Source organism: Coptis chinensis, chromosome 9, assembly GCF_015680905.1.
Source record: "Coptis chinensis isolate HL-2020 chromosome 9, ASM1568090v1, whole genome shotgun sequence".
NCBI lineage: Eukaryota > Viridiplantae > Streptophyta > Magnoliopsida > Ranunculales > Ranunculaceae > Coptis > Coptis chinensis.
Genome location: NC_141464.1, coordinates 4,263,148 through 4,290,861, shown reverse-complemented (window position 1 = coordinate 4,290,861; position 27,714 = coordinate 4,263,148). Strand labels below are relative to the sequence as shown.

The 27,714-nt window shown below is 37.1% G+C and overlaps 1 protein-coding gene and 2 pseudogenes across 13 annotated transcripts; all 3 read left to right on the top strand.

Moving 5' to 3' along the window:
* The first annotated feature begins 827 nt into the window (after positions 1 to 827).
* Positions 828 to 7,405, top strand: LOC147474469 (uncharacterized). Of its 12 annotated transcripts, none has more exons than XM_086581976.1 (11): positions 913 to 1,051; positions 1,229 to 1,348; positions 1,456 to 1,499; positions 1,593 to 1,666; positions 2,810 to 3,275; positions 3,557 to 3,666; positions 4,261 to 4,294; positions 4,707 to 4,766; positions 5,462 to 5,546; positions 5,652 to 5,725; positions 7,320 to 7,405. In XM_086581976.1, exons 4-11 carry the CDS (start codon positions 1,625 to 1,627, stop codon positions 7,388 to 7,390), a joined length of 942 nt encoding a protein of 313 aa, XP_086438102.1. In that variant the 5' UTR covers positions 913 to 1,051; positions 1,229 to 1,348; positions 1,456 to 1,499; positions 1,593 to 1,624; the 3' UTR covers positions 7,391 to 7,405. The 12 variants fall into 12 exon arrangements, with proteins under 12 accessions (XP_086438100.1, XP_086438111.1, XP_086438108.1 ...); XM_086581981.1 differs by having other exon boundaries at positions 1,589 to 1,666; positions 3,557 to 3,627; XM_086581975.1 differs by having other exon boundaries at positions 1,589 to 1,666.
* Positions 7,406 to 7,688: 283 nt separating this feature from the next.
* Positions 7,689 to 12,295, top strand: LOC147474468 (nicotinamide/nicotinic acid mononucleotide adenylyltransferase-like; annotated as a pseudogene). Its single transcript, XR_015209655.1, has 7 exons — positions 7,689 to 7,715; positions 8,035 to 8,118; positions 10,496 to 10,580; positions 11,199 to 11,278; positions 11,505 to 11,606; positions 11,824 to 11,883; positions 11,962 to 12,295. The product of XR_015209655.1 is annotated as a nicotinamide/nicotinic acid mononucleotide adenylyltransferase-like (transcript).
* A 3,659-nt stretch (positions 12,296 to 15,954) lies between these two features.
* Positions 15,955 to 26,904, top strand: LOC147474467 (putative E3 ubiquitin-protein ligase ARI7 pseudogene; annotated as a pseudogene).
* The last annotated feature ends 810 nt before the right edge of the window (positions 26,905 to 27,714 follow it).

Here is a 27,714-nt window from a genome sequence, read left to right as displayed (position 1 = left end):
GTTTCGGAAGGTTCAGTTTAGATTTAGCGGCCTTCCCTTGTTGCGTAACTCGAAAAGAAAACTAATGAATTAGTAGCTTGTTTCAACCAATTACGACTGCAACATGAATGTTGCAGTGTGCTTTTTTTACTGCAACATAGATGTTTTAGTGGAAAACATGCCTCAAAATTCAAACAAACATCACCAATTTAAACCTCAAACAACACTCATGTTGCATTCGACCCAAAATACTCATGTTAAAGTGGGATTCGATAATGCAATATCCATGTTGCATTGGGATTTGACAGTGCAACATCCATATTGCAGTGGTCAGTGACAGTGCAAATGAAAATCCAAGTATATTCGATGCAACACTCATGTTGTAGGGAATACATTCAACACACTTTAACCAATTTTTCATAAAATGAAAATCCTAATATATCAAAATTGTGAAACTATCAATGAAATTTGGTATCTAACATTTTTGCCCTCTTGTTTTCTTTTTTTTTGTAGTAGATCTTGTGTTTGCTTGCACATTATCGTTTGAATATTTTCTTTTTTCTTCATTAGGGTTATTCATTTCGAAATTTGGGTTTAATTTGGGGAACTAGGGTTTTGAAATTTGGGTTTAATTTGGAGAACTAGGGTTTCAAAATTTACATATGTTGTTGATTGCAACATGAATGTTGCATAATTGTCTAGTTTTGATTTTTGTTTAAGGGACAATTGTGTAATATTGCCAACAAATGGACCGGATGGGCTTTTGATATAATTAGAAAAAGTTGTGTCTTTTTTACGTAATTAAATTGGAACACTGGGCTTTAAGCCCATTCTCTGTTTAATCTATTGGTATTGTCTGTGAATTGATGAGTAGTTTAGTTGTCAATTTTAGGGCTCATTTTATTGTGTGTGTGAAGCCATGAATTGATTAATTATCATTTCCAGGAGTCTTTTATTGTTGTTCTTATATAGGTGCATTGAAGAATAAAAATCTCTCTTTGATATTTTCCAGGAAACACACGTTAGAAGTAATGTATCCCGGTTTTCTGGCTTTGTATGGCATGAAAACGAGGTAAGGGTTTTAGAACGAATCCTGATCTCACTTTTGTATTCTTCAACTTTGTGTGTGTGTATGTTTACTTGGCCTGATTTACTTATGATGTCTATTCACCACTCTGGTTTGATCGATACAAATTATCTGTATATATCTTTTTGAACTTCCTTAATGTGGAGTTTTTCTTCATTTCAGGAGAAACAGAGATTGAAAATAAAAGAAAGACTCAATAAGTGCGTGAAGGAGAAATTGTTGGAGTTCTGCGATGTTCTTGACATAGGTGTGGTGAAAACTACAATAAAGTCAATAAAGAAGGTTAAAATCTCGCCATTAAATGTTGGGATTTGGAGCTTTGTTTTTAAAAAAATATAGCATTTCTAGTTTTTTCAACACTTACAAACGTGTGGTTTCTTAACATGCAGGAAGATATTGTGACACAACTAATAGGTCACTTGCAGAAAAGGAGGTGGTTTTATTTTCTAAGTTGTGTGATAAATGCTCTGAGGTTTTTGTTATCGTGGTCCTGATCTATGAGGGTTTTGTATGTATTGCCAGTCAGGTACTACTAAAAAGCGTAGTGTGGAAACAAGCATGCAAGAGTCTGGACGATCAGCTGCAAAGCGCTCATCCGTGGTACGTGCTGTTTCTTAACCAATTCCTTTGCTGTATATTTTATAGGTAAAAGGTTGTGAAAAAAAAAAGTTCTTGAAGGGGGAATTAGAAGAAGGGGCAAACTACCTGAAGATTGTGACGATATTATGAGGGAGATTGAGGAAAGTATGAGACAAAACGATAAAGTTGTAGAGTAAATTGATTGATTCAATCTTTGGTACCTGGATGCAGAAATGGGTACCTGGATAAAACGGAATTTGTTATATACAAGTACACTGATGGATTGAAATATAGTATTTATTATTATTTTCTTTTATTAAACAAGTATATAGTTTTTAGTTTTTAGTGAGCCCAATCACAGTCAAGTGTATTTAACCATTAACTCAGTCCAATTCTATTCAAATGGTTCTACTGATTTATCTTCTTCTTTTTCGTCACGTGCACGTATTGGTGAGGTTGAATATCTTAAATTACAGATCAAAGAAAATGCAATAGTTATTTTGAACTTTACATTGCTATGAATTTTTTTTTTGAACTGAATTTGGGTGTTAGCCTTACCCCTCACCTGCGTTAAAATCTCAAATAAACTTAATTATATTTATCCTCCTCCACATATATACTCATTTGAACGAACGAAGTACCACTTGCGTACATTTTCAAGACCAGCCAGAAAATCTGCGGCCCTGTTGGTTTATTTATATACATGAATGAATTCTAGTGTAGTCATTGTGCTATAGATAGAATAGCAGCCTTCAGGTTCCAAACATACCAAGGAGCTTCTTCCTCTGCTCTCAGTATATAAACTGATCTTTTGGAATCAGATGCAATTATAATTTTTGTACAATGTAACAAATAAGCAATACAAAACCCCGTAGTCCCATTAGGATACCCTGCATCTCTTGAAGTACAGCTGACTTCGTTCCACCTGCACCAGTGTAGGCTAACACTGCTATGAACTAATGTTTCTTGGCATTTTATTGTGATTCTGTGTTGTACACGTATGGATGTGATCAAATTTCAAAACATGAAAAATGACATTTAAGAGGAATCTTGGATAGTGTTGTGAGTCAATCCGTAATTAACTCTTCCAAATTTAGAAGATAATGCTATTTTGGTTCTTATATGTATCTTTAAACTCTGGTTTATATTAAATTGTTTTTCCAGAAACAGAGAAAGACTGAAGGTAGTTCGAATGTGGTGGAAAAGGAGAGTGAATCTGAATCGGATGATGAGTTTGAAAAGGAGGAAGCTGAAGAAAGACTGAACTCTGATCCTGATGGATCTGATGATGAGGGGGCTGAGCACTCCGAAAGTGACGTAAAGGGAAGTGAATCTGGAGAAGATTCGGAAGAAGAAACAAGAAACCATAATTCTGGTTTGAAAGGATCATCAGCAAAGACCACATCCTCAGCGAAAGATAAATCCAAGAAAGTAACAACTGAAAAGAAAGAAACTCTAGTCAAGTCACCTAAAAAGGTCCCAATGACGAACAACTCTAAGGCCAATGATAGCATTGGTGAAAGTCCAGTTGTCTTCTCCAGGAGGAAGAAAAGTGAAGAAACAACTAACAAGAAATCCTTCGCTCCATCGAAGTGTTCTTCTAAGGAAAATGACAGTATGGAGAAATCTGGTAAAATAATTTTGAATCTTGATTTTGTGGTTCTTTGTTAAGTGAGTTAGGATAAACTTTAAAGGTTGGTCAAAATGGAATAGAAGCTTGGTTCAGGCTTCTTAATATGTCAATCCGCAGAATGAGTTTTCTTTGTCTCAAATTTTGAGAAAAAAATATATTAAAATAGTAATAATAGAATGCGTAGTTTAGTTTGACTTGATTATTTACTTTTGGTAGTCCATGTAGGTGAGTAGAGCAAAATCTTTCGACTAAAACCTGATTGTCTATAATTCTTGAAGGTAAAAAGAGTGTTAAAGGGAAGGATAAAGTTAAAGAGGCATGTGCTCCAACTGACGAGGAACTCAGGAAGGTGATCTATAAGATTCTGAGTAGATCTGATTTGAAGACGGTACACTTATTTTTTTATTCACCCATTTATATGATAAACTGCTCAGCCTGATATCATTTTGTGGTTATCATTGACTGTACTGTCCTTATTGCCTGTGAGAACTCGACTTAATTAAGTCTTGATTGTACGGATACAAGAGTTTCTGTTGAGAACTTCCGATTATTTCCTTTGTTGTTGCTAAGTATCCATGTTCTGTCTTTTGGTTTGCTTGTTGTGTCAAGTAGAGCACCTTATCGTATGTTTTCTATTCATTTAAATTTATGATATTGCTAGTTTATGGAGAGTTGAATCCTGTCTGAAGTGAATTGATAGGATTGAACCGACTTTTAACTTGGCATTTTTAAGAGAATCTAGTTATGAATAAAATACTTATTTAAGCATAAACTGCGTAAAACTTTCCAAAAGAGGTGAAGAAGGAACTAGGAAGAGGCACCAATTGAAGTTGATCTATGGATGGCTATTTAACCTGGCCTACTGAGCTTACTTTTAAGAACACATCCCATGTCTTCTTCATTTCTTCATTCTGACTCGTGTTAATTTTTTTTCTAACTGAGTTCTGAGATTCTATTCCATATAATTTTTCAAATATTTCAGGGCAATGGTACTGCACTTAAAGATATACCTAAAGGTATTGTTTTCTGAACTCTTGTGCTTTTGTTTTTTGTTCTAGACCGTTCTTTGCTAATCATTTACCAAACAAATTAAATATCATATAATATATCTAACATCTCCATTTCCATGAACATTGATAAACACATGACCTAGGTAAAGCAAAAGCACATTAATGTAGTACGATAAAATCTGTTTTCCCTGCCACCTTCTCATGCCAATGTAGTACGATAAATGTCCTTCTATCCTAGCAAGGACATATAGACTCAGTTTCTGGAGAGATGGGTTTACGTGGTTGATAAGTGATGAGTATTGTAACCGAAGAATGAAGAAGACATGGATGGTTGTGTGTTTTGTTAGTTTTTATGTTGGTTTACTTTTCACTTTGTCTATTCTACTTATCGGTGGTTCTCAGTCTTCTAGTGTATCAGTGTATTCTTTTCAGCACGCAGTGGGCATGTGTGGAAACTATTCTCTGGTGAATGAAAGGAGTAAGCGTTTGTTTGCTTGTTTTATATACCATAGGAGCATGCTGATAAACATATATAATTAGCTAGCCTTCGCACCTTAGATGGTTTTGAAGAACACTTCAATACTACATACTAACTTTCGGCATCATCTGTTTATCGATGGAAGAATAAAATTGGTTATAACAGTCTTAACATATTAACTAAATTCCCACCTAGGAGGGAGTCCACGCCATCGATATTAGAATTCTGGACTCTCCGCAGTTATAGGCATCCAAAACACATTAGAATTCGAAATCTCACCAAATTTGGTTAGGGTGAGAATTCTCATAGTTTCCAAAACGCAGTCATTTCCATGAAAAAATAGCAGATAAATTTTGGGCCACATACCCCCCTCGGCCCAGAATGTTCGCTCTGCTCACTTGATTCAAATATTCCCGAAGGAAAATATAAAGTAAATGAGCCATCATACAATACTTCTCGTGTAAATTTCGTTATATAAAAAATAATAAACAATAGAAATCTAAAAAAGCAAAACCGCTAAACTGCGAGCTTCCATAGCATAGTGGTAGTCGTTCGCTTCGTAAGCGAAAGTTCGCAAGTTCGATCCTCGCTGGGAGCTTCTCTCAATTTATTAATATCTGTTGTTTTTTATAATTTTGTTCCCCAGAATTATGAATGAAATCAATCTAATACCTGCAAAGTGATTATTGTTTCAGGAACAATGGATATTCCACTCCCCTTGGACAGACTATCTTTCCCATCACCGAGTAGTGATGCCACCACACTCGATGCTGTTAATAGGTAAAGCTTATATTATAGTAGTTTTTTTACACCCACTTTTATCATATTTATGAATTACAACAACTTGAATTACTTCTTAGAAGCATTTTTTTCTTGGTAAACTAGAGACCAGACATGCGTTGTTTTATTAGCAACTGGAAGCTTCAATCCTCCTACATATATGCACTTGCGATTGTTTGGTAAGTTCACTTATATATATTGTGTTTATTATTTTGCATATGCTAAAAAAATCTTGTTCTGACATTCATTCTGTTCGGATCCGTACAGTTCTTCCTTAATGTGTAAGTTTTCAAGTTGTATTCAAAATTTTAGATAATGTCACTAGATACTCCTGCGTACAAGTTACCTTTAACACTTATAATTTTCTGAACTAATAAAAAACATGAAATACTGTTGGACGGATTACCGCCATTCTTTAACAATATTTACAAGATCACTTGTCTGTTTGGTTTAGGTGGAAACTGCCAATTTTCATCTCTTAACGAGAAAAAAGTCCAATAATGTAGTTATGTACCTGTCCTCCTCTTTTCTGGTGTAGTGGTATGTATACATTTTATTTATGTTAGCTGAAACAATTCAAATGGCCAAACATAAAACTTGCTTGTGGTATGTTAGATCAAGTAAATTTTCATTCATGTATGAACAAATTGTCTGCAGAAATGCCCACTTGCAAAAGTGTTAAAATTGTGTGTGTGTGTGTGTGTGTGTGTGTGTGTTTTCTTTTCCACGTTTTTGTGGATATATTTTCTAAGCCATAGGTTACATTACTCGTCTACCTCACTACACTTCTGGATTTCATTGGTTTTTCAAATTGTGGCGTAAGTTATCAATTCCATTTAGAGATGACACATATGGCCTAAACAAATTATCAAATTTGCCTTGGGACACCAGTCTTTAACTCTCACTGTTGTCATATCAAACTCCGCTCTTCCATATTTGTCTATTGCAAACTTGTCACCGAAGCAAGAGCACAGAGATGCATGCAGATAACTTTAGGGTTATACTACGGGTTAAAACCACAGTACTCTTACTAAGAATATAGATTCATTGAACAAACTTAGTTTCTCCAAATTTTGTTAAAATAGAAATTCTCAAAATTAAATATTTAAGCCTTATTTGTTAGATGGAAGGATTTCTGTCAAAGTAAGTAGACTCAGTCAGTTTACCAAAAACAAAAGTAGACTCAGTCACTTTCGAGAAAGGAAACAACTTTATTTCTTTGATAATTGAGTACACAATTGGTCAGCTTGCATAGAGGTTCCATGGTTTTATTGGCATTAATGTGGCTGGTTGTGACGTCCAGCATGTTGGCTAGCTATGCGTCCACACTCTCACTGCTGCTTGGCGTGTTCTAAAGGACGTATGCGGCACGACAAGCAGAAAGCAGCAAGAGATGACCTTCCAACTTTTATATAATCCATAAATTTGTGTTTCATATTAGTTTTAGAATGCATAAAGAAACAAATGTTGAAACATGTCGATTGAGTTTTCACCGAATCAATTACTTAGTGACCTTTTGCTGCAAAAAACTTGTTCACTCATTGTTGCTAATCCTGAAAAAGTATGCATCAACCAATTTTCTTTATACAAGAATTGTCGTGGCTAACATATGTGAACCATTACAACTTGTTTGAGTGCACTTTAACCCATATTTCTTAGATAATAATACTTTTATAGTTTGTGGATATATGACCTGTCAGAGTAAAATATGATATTTTTTGTTTACTTTTCTGAAACTTCTAGTATGCATTTAATTAATTCACTCATGTACAGAACTGGCAAGAGATGCACTGAGTTTGGGCCGGTTGTTATGTTCTTGGAGGCTATATGTCACCTGTAAATGACGATACATGAAAAGAGTATGTAGCCATCTGTTGCCTGTTATCAAAGCAATGGATTAAAATTTCATTATGATAACATACAAATCTTCGTCTGTTTGTTTTTTTTTTTTTGAGAAGTGTTATTTAGGTTTTATGCATTTCAAAGGCCAAGTGCAGTAGTGGTTGCACATTGTGCCTCTTATCTCTAGTACCTTTGTCAAAAGGATGTGGAAAAGGAATTAGGTATTTTGGTCTTTTGAATAAGCGTCGCTCACTGATAGGATCTCCTTCTAAGCAATGATTGTGATTAAAGGAAAAAATAATGAGGACAAATATTGATGGATTTGGGGTACAAATTTTTATGAAGTTTGATGAATTTATAGGAATCTTATTTGAGTAAATATGTCACAAATGCCTTTTGGCATTGAAATGAGGAATGATCTCGTTTAAAAACAGGCTTACCAATAAAAAAAAAAAGAAAAGGAATGAGGCCTCTTGAGGTCATAACCTACATTATTTTTTTGTATTAAACGTAATCAGTTATTTTATCTTACATTTTTCTTATCTCAGGTTTTGCAAATTTTTTATTTACTGTACATTTTATTTATTTAATTTTCGTTCTACGTGTCGCAATATTGAAGCCACTATTAATTTCGCGTATTTTATAGGACCTGGTATCTGCTGAACATCGACTTCAATTGTGTGAACTAGCATGTAGAAGCTCGTCTTTTGTAATGGTGGATTCATGGGAGGTAGTTAATATGCAAAGTATACTTTGATTTCCGTTTTCTATGACAGTTATAGTCTTTTCTAGGTTTATGAATAACCATCTTTTTTTTCCTGGTTGTGTCTTGAAATTATATTAGCAGTATGTATCTGTTTGTCGAGTTGTCAACCTTCACAATGTCCTACTTTCATATTCTTTTTCTTTGAACAAATCTTGGAGTTAGACAGACCCCTACATTAATATCTTGGATAAAGCTTGCCACTCTATCATCTACGGTATTTCAAATCCAGAGGAGTGAAATAACAGTTACTATCTAGTTCATTGCCAATACTAGCTAAGTGATATGTTGCCTATTGGTTTCCATATAGTGATGGATACAGGCATTAACGGAGCCACATTAGAGTGACCTGGGGCACGTGCTCCAGGTGAAATTTTGAACACTAACTAATACTATTGCCTTGCTACTGATAATTTAACATTAATAATTCTATTGCATTGCCACTGCCTTGTTTCTTTTCATGTAGTGGACTGTTACGAGCCGTTGTCTTTTTAACTTGTAAAACACATGTCAGGGTTAGCTCATATTAGGTTATAAACTTCTACAGAAACATGTTAAATCCAACTACACATGATTCCTTTTAAATCATTTTGTTCACTATAATATTCAACTTGATAAATTTACAGTTTAATGCTCGATTGATCACATGGGGCCTGATTTTAGTGCGCAAGTTAAATCCTGCATGACGACTCCGTGTCCCGCTCGACTCTTTTTAAATCATTTTGTTCTTTTGTAGTATTCAACTTGATAAATTTACAGTTTAACGCTCAATAGTTCACATGGGGTCTGATTTTAGTGCCCAAGTTAAATCCTGCATGATGACTCCGCGTCTCCACTTGACTCGTCCGAAATTCTCATTTGAGTGGTCACCCGTGAAAGCAAGTAGTAGGAACTACTCCACTTCAAATTTTGGTAGTTTTAGTTAGATTCATACTAGATGATAACTTTATAAACCTCGCAAAAGACGATATTTGAAGAGGGAGAAAAAAGCAGTTACTCCGCAGGGCTACTCCGACTCTCTAAGTACCCCATGTGTAAAAGTTTCCTGGCTCCACCCATGGATACAGGCTTACAGTTAAGGCATGTAACCAATGTGAAAGTTCATGCGTAGCTGCTACTACTTAGCACAATAGCAAGGTAGATTTTCTATCTTTCTGACTATGTTCATTGCCCTCATACAGTCAGTTTCAACTATGATTCTCTTCTGGTTTTGCTTGTCGCATCCTCTGCGTCCCAACAATATGGCATATAGTTCTTGGTAAATGTCTGGTTTGATATCCTTCAAAGTTGTGTGTGTGGGTCAGGAGAGTATTGCCCTCTTCATATCTTATAATTCACCAGCATCACATCTGCATCTGTAATTGCATCATAACTTTTACTTCCCCAATGTTACACTTGAATGCTTGATCCATGACTACTGGATTAAAGTTCACATGCTTGAACTCCACCATAATACCAAGTCTATTAAGAATGATCTTGCTTGACATGATCCCTGATACTACTTAGTAGTCCTGGTAGCTAGGTTTTCATTTCTTTCATTATGTTGTCACAACATGCCAAGGTTGGCTCGAGCTCCTGAACCTTCTGGATTTGCGGTCTTTCCAAATAAAACATAGTAACACAGATGAAAGCATTGCCTATTTCAGGCTTTTCAGAAAATATATCATTCCTTATACAGATTTGCATCAGCTTCAACAAATCCATGTTAACATTGTTGTCACATACCCGAATTCCTAGGACCTGTTTGATGCTAGACCAAACTGCATTGCTGTAGAGACAACTGAGAAATAGGTTTTTCTAGTGCTCCATTTATTGATTGCATAGACAACTTGAGGTCTGAATAAGCATGTATTGGGTGGATATGTTGCCTGCAAAGTGTTCCCGTGACGTAAACAAGTGTCTTGGCATAAGTTACTTACCCCGTACAGTGGTATACCAGCTGACTTAATTCTTGGAATCCTTAAAGTATAGTAACAGATTTTGAGCTTCTTCAAATAAAGTGTTAGGTACCATATCCGTGTCCTGGATGTCATAAGTTCTTTGTTGTATCCCATATCAGTGTCGCCGTGTCTTCTATGTTAATGACTTTCTAGAACTAGATTTGCTTCCAAAACCAATTGAATTCTTCTATGGGTAGAAAAAAAAATAGATTCTTCAACTGGAGGGATACATTAATCTTTGTATTCAATGGAGAATAACACGTGTTTTTTGTGTACTAATGTCATGTTATTTTTCTAGAAGATAGGGTATATTTCTTACTGTGATTTTAATCTGAAGCGATAATAATTTCACATTACATTGAAAATTAATTAATTATCGATAAAGCTTTATAATTTATTTGCAGGCTAAACAAAGTAATTACCAGCGCACCTTAACTGTTTTGGCTAGAATTTCAAGTTCCGTTTGTGAGAGCAAATCAATTCCTAGAGGTAACTTATACCAATTTTGTGCATTGAGGTCCATAATCTTTCTTTCGATGTATACTCTTACATTGCATGTACTTTTAATCTTAAGTAAGAAAGAGAAATGCAAAATGCAAAATGCAAATTTTCGGTCTTCATAATTCCTTGTGCATGCTAAGAAATAGTGGTGGCGATGGTTAGGTTCTAGACAATTGGACTTGACATTCATGATTTTCTCACTAAATGGACCCTGTAACCGGATTGATTTTCTACTTGGCACAAGTTAGTTTATTGACATCCATAATCCAAATCCAACGATTCTAAGAAGTTAGATATTATAGGTGAAGGGGAGTTTGTGGTAATGAATACTTGAGACACTATTGTATCTTTTCATTGACTAGCGTGGTTTTCTTAGAACAAGTTTGGTAGATCTCGTGCAATTTATATTTATGACATTGTTGTCTTATTAGTTGTTTTTTCTAGGAACAAGTATTGTACCTCCAATATTGACAACACCTAATTGTAAATACGATTAAATTTGAGGTGTCATTTATCGTGGGATATGCTTGGTACATAATGGGAATAGTCTGTTGCTTTCATTGTTTGCCTGGTGAAATTTTAAGACTACAATTTGTTTTGTGATAGAGTCCCTCAGGGTAATGCTGGTCTGTGGTTCTGATCTGCTTGAATCGTTCAGTATTCCTGGAGTATGGATCCGTGAACAGGTACTTGAACGTTTATGAAGGAAAGAGTGGAACTGGTTTCAAATAAGTAGATCTTTCTTAGATTTTTTTTCCCTTGGAATTGTTGTGCGCCTGCTTGATTAAAAATTTCTTATTTATTGAGGGAAAAGAGGTGAGGGCTAATGCTAATTTTTTCTTTACATATTGAACAAATTGTTATTTTTTTCATGTATGCTAAAAACTTGATTAAGTTGTTCTTATTCTTTAGGTCAGGGCTATTTGTAGAGATTATGGTGTTGTTTGCATAAGAAGAGAAGGAAAAGACATTGAAAGGGTAATTTCTGCTGATGACATTTTGAATGAATATAAGGTAAGAGGAATATTTGGTTATACTAGCATTGTTGTTTTAGTTCTAGCGTAATGTATGATGATTCATCAATAAATCACAATTATTTAATTAATAAAAATAATATCATCCATCTATGTACTTATTAATACACTTCCAATCCATGGGTGAATATTACCAGTGTGAAGTCTATAGAGGAATGCAGTCTAAAAATTTGTTCCTATGATTTTTTTCCCCCCAGAATAACATCAAAGTTGTCAATTTAACTGGTGCCAAATCAGATAAGTTCAACAAGAGTAAGGTAAATAATATTTACTTTATTCACTGAAAACCAGCCAATAAACTGTATAAGGAGTCTTATATTTGTCTCTCATTGCAGGGAATGCATTTCGAGAAGGCTGTCAATTAAATATCTAACCCCAGATGAAGTAATTGAGTATGTCAAACAACAATCTTTGTATTTGGATTCAGCGAACAAATGAGTTATGTGGGCTATCAATCATGGTTCAGACCTTTATGATTAACCCATGAATTGAATTTACAGACTTTTCTTACTAGGACGGTGTTATTAATGTGGGCGTAGGCATTTCACGTGAAACAAACAAGTTACTAGGTGTGTTGGTAGTGTGATTTTGTACAGTCTCTTTCATGTAAAATACGGATCTAAATCTGCTGCATGCAAAATGTTTTTATATTAATTATTTTATTTGGCATTGATCTGGACATAGTGTAGGGGAAGTACAGGACCAGGATGGTAGGTTCCATCTATAAATTTCTTATACTAGGGCAGGCTCCGGGGCTCCAGGCTTGATCACTGAAGGGTTTTTTTTTTTGAGAGAGAGGAGAGGGGCAGTTTAGAAGACGAGTTTTCCTTGATTGTTCCTCCTCTGTTTTCAGTGTTCTAAAAATCGGTCTGGGCGCTAGGCGGTGCCCAACTGACTTGCCTAGGCCCAAGTCGTTTAAAAAATAGGCGTACCAATTAGGCGGGCCAAGTAGGCGGGTTAGGCGGACTAATCGGCCTCTAGGCGGTCCAATCAAATTTTTTTTTTTTTTTTTTTTGAATAATTAAATGTCGAAAATTAAAGACCTGTGTAGTCTTGAGATTTGAATGAGTTTAAAAGACTAAAGTCTAATATAAATTATATGCCACTATAAAAAAGAGTATGTTTTTATATGAAGTCGATATTCTTCAACTATTACACATTTTTGTAATAAGTATTTTTGTTTGTGTTTATTTTTTGAGTTGTGGTAAATGATTTTGTTCATTTTTTGTAGTATAGGTGTGTATTACTATATATATTATAAGATATGTTAAGAAAAAAAACCGCCTAGCCCGTCTAGGCACTGTCTAGAAAGCCTAGGCGTTAGGGACTCTCCCACCGCCCGACTACTGCCTAGTGTTTTTTTAGAACACTGCTGTTTTCTATCCTCACTTTAGAACCTGGGCTCACCTCACCCTCATTGCTATGCAATTAAATGTCCAGGGAAGGGACATTGTTGCTCGTTGATGGAGCCCATAACTTCCAAACCTCGCTGCTGCAAGTGAATGCCCCTGGGATCTTAGAAGTATTATGAAATCCCCCAAAGTGAGCAACTCTTAAATTGCATTGAGCAAGGGAGAGTAATACTCTTGCTTGAACTAACTATTTTTATCATTAGAGCTCCCTATTCATAACAATTTTCCTTCTGTATTATAAGAGCTAAAAATGCGCAAAATTCAGTTATTAATTTGTTCACAACCATGGAATACTAGCTAATCTGCCTGTCCTATGGCCAGGCTTACTACTATAGAGATTAGACCACATTAGTAAATACATATTTTGGGTATGTTTGTTATTAAGCTCATAAGTTTGTGTTGAAGAAAGATGTTACGGTACTTTTAGTCTTAAAAGTTAGCGTTTACAGTGTTCAGTGTTTTTGTACATGACAGACTTGCAATTTTCCTGTTTATATATAAACTTCAGAAAAAAATAGCAATAAAACTATTGACAAAGTCATATATACATTTGAAATTAACAATTATACCTTAACTGAATTCTTACAATGAAATAAAAGAATACAAATATAAATCAGCATGAATAACCTAGCCATATGGTGTCCAAAAACATATTTGAGTTTTTTTTAATAAAGAAGTGCGATAAAAGGAGTAAAACTTGTTGTATAGTACATTTTGACTTTGATCATACCTGGTGTTCCAATTAAGTTCATATACACAAAATCAATGTCAACTGGAATAAACCGACAATGGTATGGAAACATTTCAAACAATAGCAATTAACATCAACTAACTATGATATACGTTTTGACTTTGATCATACTTACTGCCATAATGTTGACCACCACATGATATTATGATGCATTGGTACCAAATAATTTTTATACTATAATGAAATATATATAAAAGCATGTATCAACATGAGTACATGATGTACACTCGTTAACTTAATCAAGTAATGACACTTTTGATTATCACCTGGCGCATAATCTTCTCAGCTCTATATAGGAGCAGTGTTGATGTAATGTAGTCTCTGTAAAATGCATGACATCAAAAAGAGCAAAAGCAAAGAGTTCAGTAGCATCAATGTATGAGATCAGTAATAGTTAAAATCAAGAAAAGTCAAAAAAGAGGTATTTAACGCAATGCAATCTATTAACTCAAATCAAAATTGTTTATTCTTCTTTCAACTCTCACAAATTGTCTTTACTGCTAAATTTCTACGGTGATTAACACATGAGAATGCTCCATATCTAGTGAATGGATTCTATTGTTAAAATTTGCAATATACAGGGTGAATGTCACTAAAACAGGAGTATAATAATAATCATAATAAAACAGGAAAGAATAGTGGAACAGGAGGACCTGCAACATTTTGAACACATGCAACCGAATCTCAAAAGACCAATCTTTCCTGACTAAAATAAAGGATGTGCCTGCTAGAGTCCGAATATCTCCGGATTTTATCTACAAACAAACAAATATATTGATCAGTCTATTATTAAAAAGCACTATTGAAGGATTTGAAAAAAAAAAAAAAAAAAAAAAAAAAATTCTAAGTAAGAAAGAGCAAATGCGTTTCTAGTTTCAAGAAGAACTCCAATCCATCATTGCAGACTATCGCACGTGCAACATTACTTGCAGTACTCTTCTCCTCCTCCATAACCTTTTTTTGATGAGGTTTGCTTTTTGCAAGGTGTTTCGGCAGTAAACTGCTTCAACACAACGAGAGCAATGGTGACGAACGCACTAAGAAACAGAGGATTTTGATGTTGGGGGAGATGAAAACTCAACCAAATAATGGCTGCCACGCACTCCAAGATCTATTCTCTAGGGATCAAGTTTCCACGTCGTTCCTTATGAAAAATAGTTCGATATTTATAGAGGTAGAGTCGAGAGTCCTTGTAGCTCAAGTAATCTTGTATCTTGAGTAATTGTGATAGAGTATAATTGTCAACTAATAACTATCTCTTTGATGAGAAATGAATCCGGACATAAATCAACGTCACATTAGTGGCAAGCCATGTGGCTAAGGTTGACCTTAGACACACATGAGTTAATGGCCCAGACATTGATCCACCATGATATTGCTAATTGGGCTTTAGCCCTGATTAAATGAATAAAATAGAGACCCTACTAATGGGCGTCCACACACGTGGGTGGGGTCGAACACCGCCCTCTTTTTGGTATGTGAGCGAACGTTCATATGGCAAAGAAGATGGAAGAAAAGATATGTAAAAAATGATGAATTGAATATATGTACGGGCATAGAAAATCAACTGATGAAATGGTAATTGAATTAGGAAGAATGAAGTAAAATATATGTGGGTATATAGAATACAAAAGAATTGAAGGTAACAAAGTTAGAAAAGACAACGTATTAAAGATGTGGGACACCGATATGCAATAATAAATTATTTGCATGAAAAAAGATAATGAAAGGAATTTAGGCTGAAAAAATAGTGATAAGGAATTAACGTATTGACTGATAAGACTAAGAGAGAGTTTAATGGGTGTCAAGAAAACAAAAAACGAAAATAATAGAAGCGAATTAAGAAGCTAACGAAAAAAGACACAACTTAATATACTAATTAATGGGGGGCATATATAACAACATATGCTATCAAGAGTGCATACAGTTGTATAAATAAGACAAAGAATTGTATTAGGAAACATAGTGGAAATTGGGAAGGAGGTGGCACTTGTTGGAATAGAAGACAAAAAGTGTGTTTGTGTCTAACTTGGACTCTTGGAGTTAGAATTGATTTAAAATACGCAAGATTAGGATAGCCTAAAAATAAAACACCAACGTTATATGCCCTAGAAGTGATACTGGTGCTTGAAGACGTATGTAAACCCCTCTCTCTCTCTCATCCTATGTCTAGAGATATCCATATCGAGTCATTATCCGTTACTTTTCATGGTCATGATCTCATAGTAGATTCTGAACTGGAGCTCAACTATGGAAGACGTTATGGCTGGCTTGGATTGAATGGTTGTGGGAAGTCTACACTTCTTACAATAATAAGTTGCAGAGAGCTCCCAATTCCAGAGCACATGGATATCTATCATCTTACAAGGGAGATTGAAGCTTCTGATATGTCTGCGTTGGAGGCATTATAAACCGTGATGAGGAGAGGATGAAATTGGAGAAAGAAGCGTAAACGTTGGCGCCGGATGATGGTGGTGGTGGAGAGATCTGTTGAGCTTAGATCGTAGTTATGAGCTTAGATGCATTGGATGCAGCCGATCGCTGAGAAGCGGGCAGCTGAGATTTTGTTTGGACTTGGGTTCGACAAGAAGATGCAAGCAAAGAAAAGTCGGGATTTTTCTGGTGGATGGCGAATGAGAATTGCCTTGGCACGTGGCTTGTTCATGAAGTCGGCCATACTTCTCCTTGATGAACCTAAAAATCATCTTGACTTGGAAGCTTGTGTCTGGTTGGAGGAGATGTTGAAGAAATTCGATCGCGAAATTCGTCCGCCGCGCGGTATCATCATTGCTCTTTCGAACCTGGCCGGTGACGTTAGGATATATGATAGATACTCGCGCAGATGACTGGTATAATCTAGGTCAGGATTGATCAGTTTCAAATTGGATATGCTAGGATATTAAGTTCAAATTGTTGGGTTTCGATCAAAATTGAATTTAGGCTGCCGAAGAAGACAGAGAAAAGTTCGGAGAATATGAAAAAAGCGGTGTCAAAGAGTTTCGACAGCATGAAACAAGTATGTTAGTATGTTTTATCAGTTATCTTAAAATTTTAGTTAAGTCTGAAAGATTAACGAAAATATTTGTATTTGCGTCGCAGGTTGAAACAGCGGAATTACGAGCAAAAAATATGGATGAAAAGTTTCGAACGGAAAGATCACAATGCCGTAGAAAATAATAATAATAATAATAAAGAAGCTGAATAAAGTTTTCGCTTAGAAAGTTAACGTAATGCGAATTTTTGCCGAACGACGGTTGTACGAGCCTCGGAATGTTTCGCTCAGAAAGTTCGGCTTAATGCCTTTGAAAAAATAATGACGCGGACGAAAATTTTCGTTTGGAAAATTTCTCGTAGAAAGAGCGGCAGAATGCCTTAGAAAAAATAACGACGTTGACGAAAATTTTCGCTCGGAGAATTTTTCGTAGAAAGATCGGCACAATGCCTTAGAAAAAATAATGAAGCTGACGAAAATTTTCGCTCGGAAAATTTTTCGTAGAAAAATCGGCACAATAGCTTAGAAAAAATAACAACGCTGACGAAAATTTTTGGTCGGAGAATTTTTCGTAGAAAGATCGGCACAATGCTTTAGAAAAAATAACGACGTTGACGAAAATTTTCGTCGAAATTTTTTTCGTAGAAAGATCGGTACAATGTTTAAAAAAATCGGAAGATAGTTAACCGAAAGCGCTAGCGAAACAAATGCAGATTTCGAAGAAGAAAACGAAGATTTAATAGAACGACCGTAAGACAATTGACAGAGACAATTGATTAGGTAATTGTGTGAATGTAATACCATAGCGCTAAAACTTCTTTTGATGAAAAATAAAAATAAAGATGGGTTTGCTATTGAATATTGTTGTTGTGTCAGATAACATACCTGCGGAAAACTGACAATGTTGTAGATTTATGTAATTGAAATGAAATAGAACGAGACGCCCCCATGTAGAGAAAAACACCCCCAATGCATACTTAACTTTGCAAAATTAGGCTAAGCGAGCATAAGAGCGTTCAAACTTAGGCTGACGAAGCTAAACGTGGTAACCTCGTCAGATTTTGTTGGAACGATAGTAATGGACTAAGCGAGCGTAAAAGCGTTCAAACTTAGACTGACAAAGTTAAATGCGATAACTTCGTCAGATTTTGTCGTAACGATATTAACGAACTAAGCGAGTGTAAAAACGTTCAAATTTAGACTAGCGAAATTAAACGTAGTAACTTCGTCAAATTTTGTCGTAGCGATAGTAATGAGTAAGCAAGCGTAAAAAGCGTTCAAACTTAGACTGACAAAGCTAAATGTGGTAACTTCGTCAGATTTTTTTTCGTAATGATAGTAATGAACTAAGCGAGCGTAAAAGCGTTCAAACTTAGACTGACAAAGCTAAATGTGGTAACTTTGTCAGATTTTTTCGTAATGATAGTAATGAACTAAGCGAGTGTAAAAACGTTCAAACTTAGACTGACAAAGCTAAATGTGGTAACTTTGTCAGATTTTTTTCGTAATGATAGTAATGAATTAAGCGAGTGTAAAAACGTTCAAACTTAGACTGACGAAAAGATGACTGCAAAAGTGATGTGTCAAACCCTTCGCTTCTAACGGCGGTGGAGAGATAAGCCAACGAATTTGCATGACGTAAGTCATTTCGGGGTCTTTGAGTAATAGAGATGTTATCAAATTGTCGAGCAAGACGATGTATCAAACTAAGATAAGCCGCCATACACTCATCTCTTGCTTCAAAAGACCCACCAAACTGATTTGCAACAAGGCGAGAATCCGGTATAACCGAGCTTTTCTTTACCGATCTGTCAAAGTTGTTCTCAAGGCACAAATGGCATCCTCATACTCGGCTTCGTTATTTGAAGCGGCGAAGCCAAGTCGCACAGATTTCCCAATCTTTTCTCCGCCGGGTTTAACAAAAACACATCCAATTCCCGACCCAGATTTACTATGGGAGCCATCTGAGTAAACAATACATAGGTCAATGGGTTTAGGAATTGCGTTTTCAAGTTGGTCTTCGTCGCCCCCAGTTATTGGCGGCAGAATGTCTTCCATAGATTCTTCCTGGCGCAAAAAATCGTCAATAGGAGAATCATCAATCGGAAAATCAGCTACCAAAGAAGCCAGAGCATGTCCTTTTTCAGTAGTACGACTTTCAAAGACAATGCTATATGCATTAAGATAACTTTCCCATTCGGCTAATCTTGCTTGATTCTTGTGCATTACTTAAAGATCTTGCGTAAAGGGATACTTCGATAAACTCGACCAACCTCCTCGAAGTATGGTTTTAACCGACGGCGGCATAAACCAATGCAAGTGCAATTTTTCCATCTTTGAATAACGAGACTCACCGGTTAACGTCTTACCGATAAAAAGACCGGGTCTACCATCATCGACGAAAAGAACAAAGACTAATAGCTTGAATTGTAGCTGCTAGGTATATGCCAATAGGTTGACCCGTTGAAGAACTTGTCAATATAGGAGGATAACAACCAGTATTTCTTCGGTTGTTGTTGCAATGCCATCTCACAATCAACGTTCCAAGTTGCCCCTTTAAAGTCCGGAAGAAGGGGATGACAATGATCGGAATATTTAGAAATAAATCTATGAAGAGCGCAAAGCCGACCGATGAAGTCGTTGAATTTCCTTCTTATTTTTTGGTGATGGCATTTCAATAATGGCGCGTATCTTATCAGGATTAGCCTCAATATCTCTACGAGTCATGAGGTATCTCAGAAATTTTCGAGAAGAGAGGCCCAAAAGAACATTTGGCGGGATTGAGTCTCATGTTATATATAACACCCCGTGTTTTTTTATACATATTTTTCTATTTAATTAATTAATTTAATTATTTATTTTAAAAATTTGTCGGATTGGACTCGGGATACGTGGGCTTGGTTTTGGGCCCGAGTCGGTGTTGGGCTTGGGTTTCGGACCCAAGTATATAAACACATTGTTCTAGAGAATAGGGTTTGGAAGATAATAAAATATAAAAAATGGAGGCGCGAAAAAGAAGGGGTTTCTTTGGGAGAGGTGGAGCACGACGATTCGGGCTAGAAAAATTCGTCGAGCTGTTAGTTAGGTGAGTAGCTATTTTGCTATTTCACTGGATTTATCGTTTTCCGTGTACATCTGTTTTATTAAACTTTGTTAAATTTCGAATTTTGTTATTAAACTGTCGTAACTTTGTTAATTGGGTAAACTGTTCGAACTCTGGAGGTTTTAATGGCGACATCGATAACTTCGCCCGAAAAACCTCTATGAGTGGACTGTCATTGTTGTTTGTTGTATGGTTTGAAGATGCGTTTTTGCGTTTTGTTGGTTGAAATTCGTTGGTTGATGTCGGGCTTTCGAAGCTCTGTCGAAGCTTCGACAGACGACAATGGCGTCAGCCACAGAAATCGTTTTGTTTGTTTTTAATTTCGTCGGCTTGAATGGTTTGTTGGGTTGTGTGTGTGGGGATGTCGAGTGAGGGCAGTGAAGCTTGGAGGCGTTAATGGCGCCGGTGTTGGGCTGTTTTTTCTTGGGTTTAATTGGTTGTTGAGTTTTGTGGATGAATGGGTTGATGTTTGGTTGTGAGGGGGTGTGTGTGAGGGTAGTGAGGAGGCGTGAATGCTGTTGGAAGCTTGTCGCAGCCATTAATGGCGGCAATGAAGGTTCCAGATCCAGTTTTGTTTGAAGTTTTTAAACTTAAGAATTGAGTTTGTGGCTTTGAGTAAAGTTGTAGGGTTGGTTATAGGGAGTGAAACCGTGGGGTCAAAGTGGGTGGTCGATTAGAGCTTGTGGTGGCGAATTTTTTTTGGTGGTGGAGCTGCTAGAGCTGTGAGGAAGATGACCGAATTTGGGCCTGGGGCTTGGGCCCGGTTTTGGTTTTGGTTGGGCCGACTTTGTTTTAATTTTGTTTGGGCCCTTTTCCCATTAGTTGTGTTGGGCCCATTTCTATTTTAAGTGGTTGGGCCGAAATGTTTTATTGGCTTGGCCGAAATTTCAATAGTGGTTGGACCGAAATTTCAGTTTAGTGTTAGTTGTGGGCCGAGTTCTATTCCGGATTTGGGCCAAACTAATTAGCCGCTTTGGCCTGCCTTCAAGATAAGTTTTTGGGCCCGTTTCTAATATTGATTGGGCCAGTTCAATTCGATGGTTGGGCCGAACCCATTTGGGTTTTGGACCAGTTTAATTAGTTTTCTTTGGACCGGTTTCTAATTTATGTGGGCTGGTCCTTATGACCCCAATTGGGTCAGGTGGAATAAATAAGTTGGTTTGAGACTTTCGGGTTCTAAGGTTTGGGCTTGGCCAGTTGGGTCCGAACTATGACCTTAGTCACGAGCCCATGAGCCACGCACTTTGACTTTAGTCATGAACCATGGCTATGACCACGAACCCTGAATATAGAATATAAAACGCCATGACCATGATGGTTGACCATGATGGTTGACTTTGACCAGGGTTGACTTTGACCAGGGTTGACTTTGACCAGTTGACCCAATTTGACCTTTTAACTCGGATTATGATTTGGGTTATTAAGATAGGTCTAGGGCTATTAGCATACTTGACTTTAGGCTAAGACCTCTATATATACGTGTGTATGTGTATTAACTACTATGTGATTTTGCTGTATTTTATGATATGCAACGTTATGACACTAAGACATCCCTGAAATTAATAACGCGTAAATAAAAAATACAGGAATCAAGATACGCATTCGTTATCTTAAATGATATATAAAATAAAGTTCAATAATGCGTAAATAAATTTACCGCACTCTTTTAGAATTCTCCACGCCTAAAATTTCATAATTGACTTTTATGACTGTTGATGTCATATGTTAGGTGGGCATTTATTGAATGTGTCATAAATGGCCCGTTAGCGTTATATAGGGGTATTCATTGAATGTGCCATGAATGACCAGATTGTTTGGACTACCCTAGAGAGGAACTAAGGTATACGCCTTGCGGGTTAGTTGTATTCCTTGAGTGTACAGGAATGTAAGGTTAGGTATTCCTTGAATGTGGCGGGAATGACCTAAGGTACATAGGTTGTGAAATATGTGTATAAGAAAAGTAATTGATTAATTAATAAGAGAAATTAATTTGAAATTGCGAGTGTGTTTGGGTTTACTTCTGAATACCTATAGGATATCTACACATATTATATATAAGTTCTAACTTTCTTTTGCAGGAGGGTATGACTTAATAACATTTTGTGCAGGGACGTGGTCCTACCCTTATACAGCAGTGGATATCGGTAAGTGTTAATGCAATGATTTAGATATTAAAATGAGTGATTTGAATGAGTTAATATAATGGAAGTCTTGCTTGGGAAGACGTTATGCTGGTTGAAATGACGGAACTACCTGTCTTCCAAGCTGATAATGATTAAGTTATGGGAAAATATAAAGTGGTTATTTGGATAATTAAAGTATGATAATGTTTATATGTGGTTAGTCTACTCATACCAGCAAATTCAATTTGCTGACCCATGTTTGCTTTGTTTTGGCAACGTGGGTGTGTTCTTGGGAACATAGGTGGAAGGCAGTGGAACCATGGCGTGTGATTTGGATTCTCGCCTGGAGCAGTCTGGGAGTTTAGTTTATTAGGTCTGATCTTTGGAATGATGTAATAACGTAGGTTACATTTTTATATGACATGAGAATACGATGTTGGAAATTTTTATTCTTAAAGTTTGTTTATGTTTGTATTGGGATGGAAGAAAGTTCTGAATAAAGTGATAGTTGAGGAATTTGGAGATTTTTGTTGTTAAGTTGATCCTGTTGTGATGTGGGTTTTAGGTTTTGACATGTGTTGTATCACCCCGTCATAGCCTGGGTTTTTAGACAATTGAACATAATGATGTTTGAGATATTTATATTTCAAATATTCATTATTTTAATTGTTTAGAAAATCGGGCTGTGACATTATACTTGTTAAGCCTATAAAAAACAAGTTAAAGATCGGAAAGATGATCACCCGTATCCTTCGATTTAACGACTATATCATCGATATAAGCCTCCATTATTTTTCCAAAGGATCGGAAAAATTGTATTGAAGAGTGAAATCCATTTCACCCGAAGATTTAAACAGACAGACGGCGGCCGAGCCTATGTGGAAGATGACACCGCCATTACCTCTTACAAAGAGTTAGAGATTTTAAGCGTACACACTTTCGAGTCCGGACCGAGATTGTCTTTTCTTTGCGTGTAACCAACCTATCTAGGTCGGTAGTTTGTCCGCGGGATTGTGGTCTTCCCTCTAGTTGCTTCACAGGACACCTTCCATCCCCGCCGGGTCGGACTCATGCGGGATGGCGTTTTTTCAAATCTGCGAGGTCGGCCTTCCCCGCCGTCGGTCCATCTAGGATGAAGGTTTTCTTATACTTTCTTCCGTGGCGCCTTTTTCCTTGTGCGGACCGGACTGCCTAGGATGGCGATTTTCCGAATTTTGAGGTCGGCCTTCCCCGCCGTCGAGGGTCCAATTTGGGATGAAGTTTTTCTTTATACTTTCTTCCGCGACGCCTTCTTTGAGGGCGTTTGTACCCGTTCGCGGTAGCGGCGGCAGCGTCTTCGCCGCTTTCGGAACCTAGTAACAAAAGTACGTAACTTTTCATCACGTTGTTGCTTGATGTTCAAAAGTAAGTCGACATCCTTTGGCGCCTTGCAATTGTGGCGAAACAATTAACAAACCGATTTTCTAGTTCATTGTATTGGTGAATTGATCTTGAAGGGAACTCACTAAACCAAATAATGCTGCTTCTCCCTTTAGAGTTGATGGAAAGAGCTTACACATGAGCGGATCATCTCCACCCCATAACACCAACTTATTTTTGAATGATAGAACATGCAAGCCAGGATCTTCTTCCGACTCTCTATCGTTAAGTTCTTTTGCAATCAACTCTTTCAACCGTTGTAACATTAGAGTTAAAGTATTGGCTCGAACAAACTGGGCGCCCCGGTCGTGCCCATGTGGAGAAAGGATACCTTCCATTATCTCTTATTGGAGTTAGAGATCTTTGGCGTACACACGATCGACTCCGACCGGTGATTGTCTTTGTCTATCCCTCCAACCGGCTGTCTAGGCGGTAGTCACCCTTGGCCGGGTGGTCGGTATAATTATACCACTTCTCCCTATTTTGTTGCTCTTGTCTGGGATGCCCGCCTTCCCAGTCATGTCGGACATATCTCGGATGGCGGTCTTCCCTGAAATTGCTTCTCAGAGGTAAATCTTCCATTTGAGATCAGACATGTCTAGGGTAGTAGTTATCCCTGCCAATCCGATTCTCCCCATAAGTACGAGTAATAGGGTCATTACTCTTAGAGCGTGCACTGGTTGATTGTGTTTGAGAAATAACACGTTACTGAGGACGATGAAGTGGATCTTCAAGACGGTCCCATACACTGGAATGGCCTGCGTCCCTTCGTGGTTGCCTTGATGTTGTTGAATTTACAGCATCGTCCACCGGCCTTTGCCTCTTTGCCAGCTTCCTTTTCAAGTTCCTATTTAAATTTTTGACTCGTCGTAACTCACGCTCAACCGTATTAGGGGTGAATTGGCTATTACTATCACCTTTTTAGTTAGTTGGTGTGAGAGTAATGTCCACGTCCATATCCATGTCAACTGAAGGATCGACATGGACAGACGGCGGACCGCATGGAGGATTACTGACTTGTCGGTTTTCTTGTTGCAAGACTGTTAGGGTTTGCCGCGGCGGTTGTACCGCCTTTTCGCGATAAAGCGGTGGCGGAGGCGGTGGCGGTTACTGCTTTGCGCTGATCGGATGTTGAGAATTGATCCTACCACTAGGAGCAACTTGATTGTTCAACGGTCCTTGCATTGGCCGATTTGAATTTCGAGGGTTGCGAGTATTATTAGCAGGAGGAATATGTCGACTATTTGGTCCGCTTCTTATGCTTACCATCTTGATTGTTTCAATGGATAATGAATTCTAAATTCCCCAGACGGCGGCGCCAATTATGTTTTAAAAACCGCCTTCAACAATAACGAGAGCAATGGTGACGAACGCACTAAGAAACAGAGGATTTTGATGTTGGGGGAGATGAAACTGAACCAAATAGTGGCTGCCTACGTACCCAAGATCTATTCTCTAGGGATCAAGTTTCCACGTCGTTCCTTATGAAAAATAGTTCGATATTTATAGAGGTAGAGTCGAGAGTCCTTGTAGCTCAAGTAATCTTGTATCTTGAGTAATTGTGATAGAGTATAATTGTCAACTAATAACTATCTCTTTGATGAGAAATGAATCTGGACATAAATCAACGTACATTAGTGGCAAGCCATGTGGCTAAGGTTCAGCCTTAGACACATGAGTTAATGGGCCTGTACATTGATCCATGATATTGCGAATTGGGCTTTAGCCCTGTTGATTAAATGAATAAAATAGAGACCCCTACTAATGGACGTCTGCCACGTAGGTGGGGGTCGAAACACAAGGCTTCTAAACAAAAATTTGTTGGTACATTTCGATTAATAGAAGTAGTGAGGCCGTGAGGGTGGGGTCCTTATCTCTTGAGATCTCTATCTCTTTTCTTATTGGTTTTTGACACTTTGAGCTTCAATTGTTTGTCACCTGATAGTCTCTAAGTCTCTATACACCATGAAAAACGCCCAAGATATTTCTTGTGTGGCTCTTCCACCTTTCATCACTTCCCATCCTTCATGTCCACACATATTATCCATAAGAGTCCACATCTGTAATAATTCAGAGAGAACATCCAAGAAATATGCAATTACATTTGATATAGCTGCTATAAAAACAAACATCAATGGAGTGGAACCAACTAATGAGATGCTTCTAAGTGAGATGCGGCTTCTATAGCTACAAACGAAAAAATCTAAAAGCTACACAACATCGTAATCTTTACTATAGACTTACCTTTCTACACTCGCTTTTGTCAAGAAAAACGTAAGATTCTTTGGGATCGATTTTGAAATAGGCGACAAATTACGTAGGAGCCCTGCTAAAAGAAAACACCTAAGTATCGAATAAGGAATTATATAGCTAGAAGCTAAAAGACTTAAAGTAGAATGCATGCCGCCTTGGTCATCCTTTTTAAAAAATGTTGGAAAGGTTATGTTGGCACAACAATTAATGATGTCCCTGGGTGTTTAGTGTTGCGATGTCCTGATCCCTTATGTCACGCTGCTGTTGGTCATGACATGATCAATTCTTTGGTTTCTAATGAAAGTAAGGAGAAGTATTCCCGTTACCTTCTTAGAACCTTTGTTGAAAGCAATCATAAAATCAAGTGGTGCCCTGCACTTGGCTATGAGAATGCTATAGATTTTGAAGTTGGAAGTGAGAGCTACAATGTTTGTGCGGAGGACGCTCATAGTGACCAAGTGGATCTTGAAGAATAGTGATGAGTCTGAAAACATCAACTGGATATTAGCTAATCCGAAGGCTTGTCCTGAATGCCAGAGACCTATTCAGAAAAATGACGGATGCATGCTTATGACCTGCAGACCTCCTTGTCGCCACGCGTTTTGCTGGTGGTGTCTTGCTCCATGGACTAAGCATGGCTACGATGGTCCGTGTAATCGGTATAATGAGAAAGAAAAGCAAGACGGGATAGAGAAGAGAAGAAAGATGGCTAAACAATTGATAGATAGATATACTCGTTATTATGAAAGATGGGTTGTCAAGGCAAAAGGCGGTTGGAGATTTGAAGCAAATGCAAGATGTCAGATGTGAATATGGAGAAGCTGGGAAAAAATCAATGTCAGACTCTATTATAGCTCAAGTTCATAACAGAGGCCTGGCTACAGATAATTGCAGGCGTGTTCTCGAGTGAACCTACTACGCCTATGGATATTACGTACCTAAGCATGAACATAAGAAGAGGGAGTTATTTGAGTTCGAGTTAGAACGTCTTCATCTATGTGCAGAGAAAGAGTTTCAATAACTTCCGTGCAAAGCTAAAATTTCTGACCAACACTACCTGTAAAATCCTAACTTTAATCGATAACAAAACACTCTTCCCCTTTGAGGTTTTTCAGATCTTCTTCTTCAGAGAAATTGTATAGAGAGATTAGAGATATGTTGATATTTTGAGAGAGTTTGGAGTAGGGTGAGGTTTTGTTTCTGTTTTCGGTGGTTAATTACTCAATTACCCATTATAACTCAAATATGAGCGTGTATTTGGTTTTTGTTTTCCTACACATGAGAAAAGACCAAAACGTTTTTTTATAATTTGCTAAACACACCAATAATAAGGCTAGCTTGGTAATCAACATTGTAATTATTTTTTAAGTGGGGACTTTTTTAAAAATATTGCTGATGTGGCTCTCTGTGAGCATATTGGAAGAAACGGATATTAATATAGGTAGGATTATGTCATTCAAGGATGCGTTTAGAACTGACTTTCAAGAGTTTAGACTTACTTGGAAATTTATCTATTATTTTTTCATGGAAATGACTGCGTTTTGGAAACTATGAGAATTCTCACACTAACCAAATTTGGTGAGATTTCGAATTCTAATGTGTTTTGGATGCCTATAACTGCGGAGTCCAGAATTCTAATATCGATGGCGTGGACTCCCTCCTAGGTGGGAATTTAGTTTAATATGTTGAGACTGGTATAACCAATTTTATTCTACTATCGATAAAGAGATGATGCCAATTTTATTCTACCATCGATAAACAAACAGATGATGCCGAAAGTTAGGCTTAGGCTGTGTTTGATAGCCCTAATTGCGATGGCAAATGCAAATAACGAGACTTCATTTGTTTGCCAGTGTTTGAGGTGAACAAATTTTGCCCCAAACCAAAAAAAAAAAGAAAAAACAAAAGCACGACAAAATCTCACGAACAACAATGGAGTTTCCTGTTGGGGATTATACCAATACCAATCGGTTCCCCCACTACACAGATAACTTGTATGAACACACTTCAACTCCAGATAAATCTCAAATATCAC

Bases quoted from the DNA above. Each gene is read 5' to 3' on its own strand.
- LOC147474469 (XM_086581974.1), top strand. From the start codon at position 1,625: ATGCAAGAGTCTGGACGATCAGCTGCAAAGCGCTCATCCGTG. The intron at 4,295-4,706 runs GTATTGTTTTCT...CTAGTGTATCAG, and splicing joins ACTTAAAGATATACCTAAAG to TGTATTCTTTTCAGCACGCA. The intron at 5,547-5,651 runs GTAAAGCTTATA...TTGGTAAACTAG, and splicing joins ACACTCGATGCTGTTAATAG to AGACCAGACATGCGTTGTTT.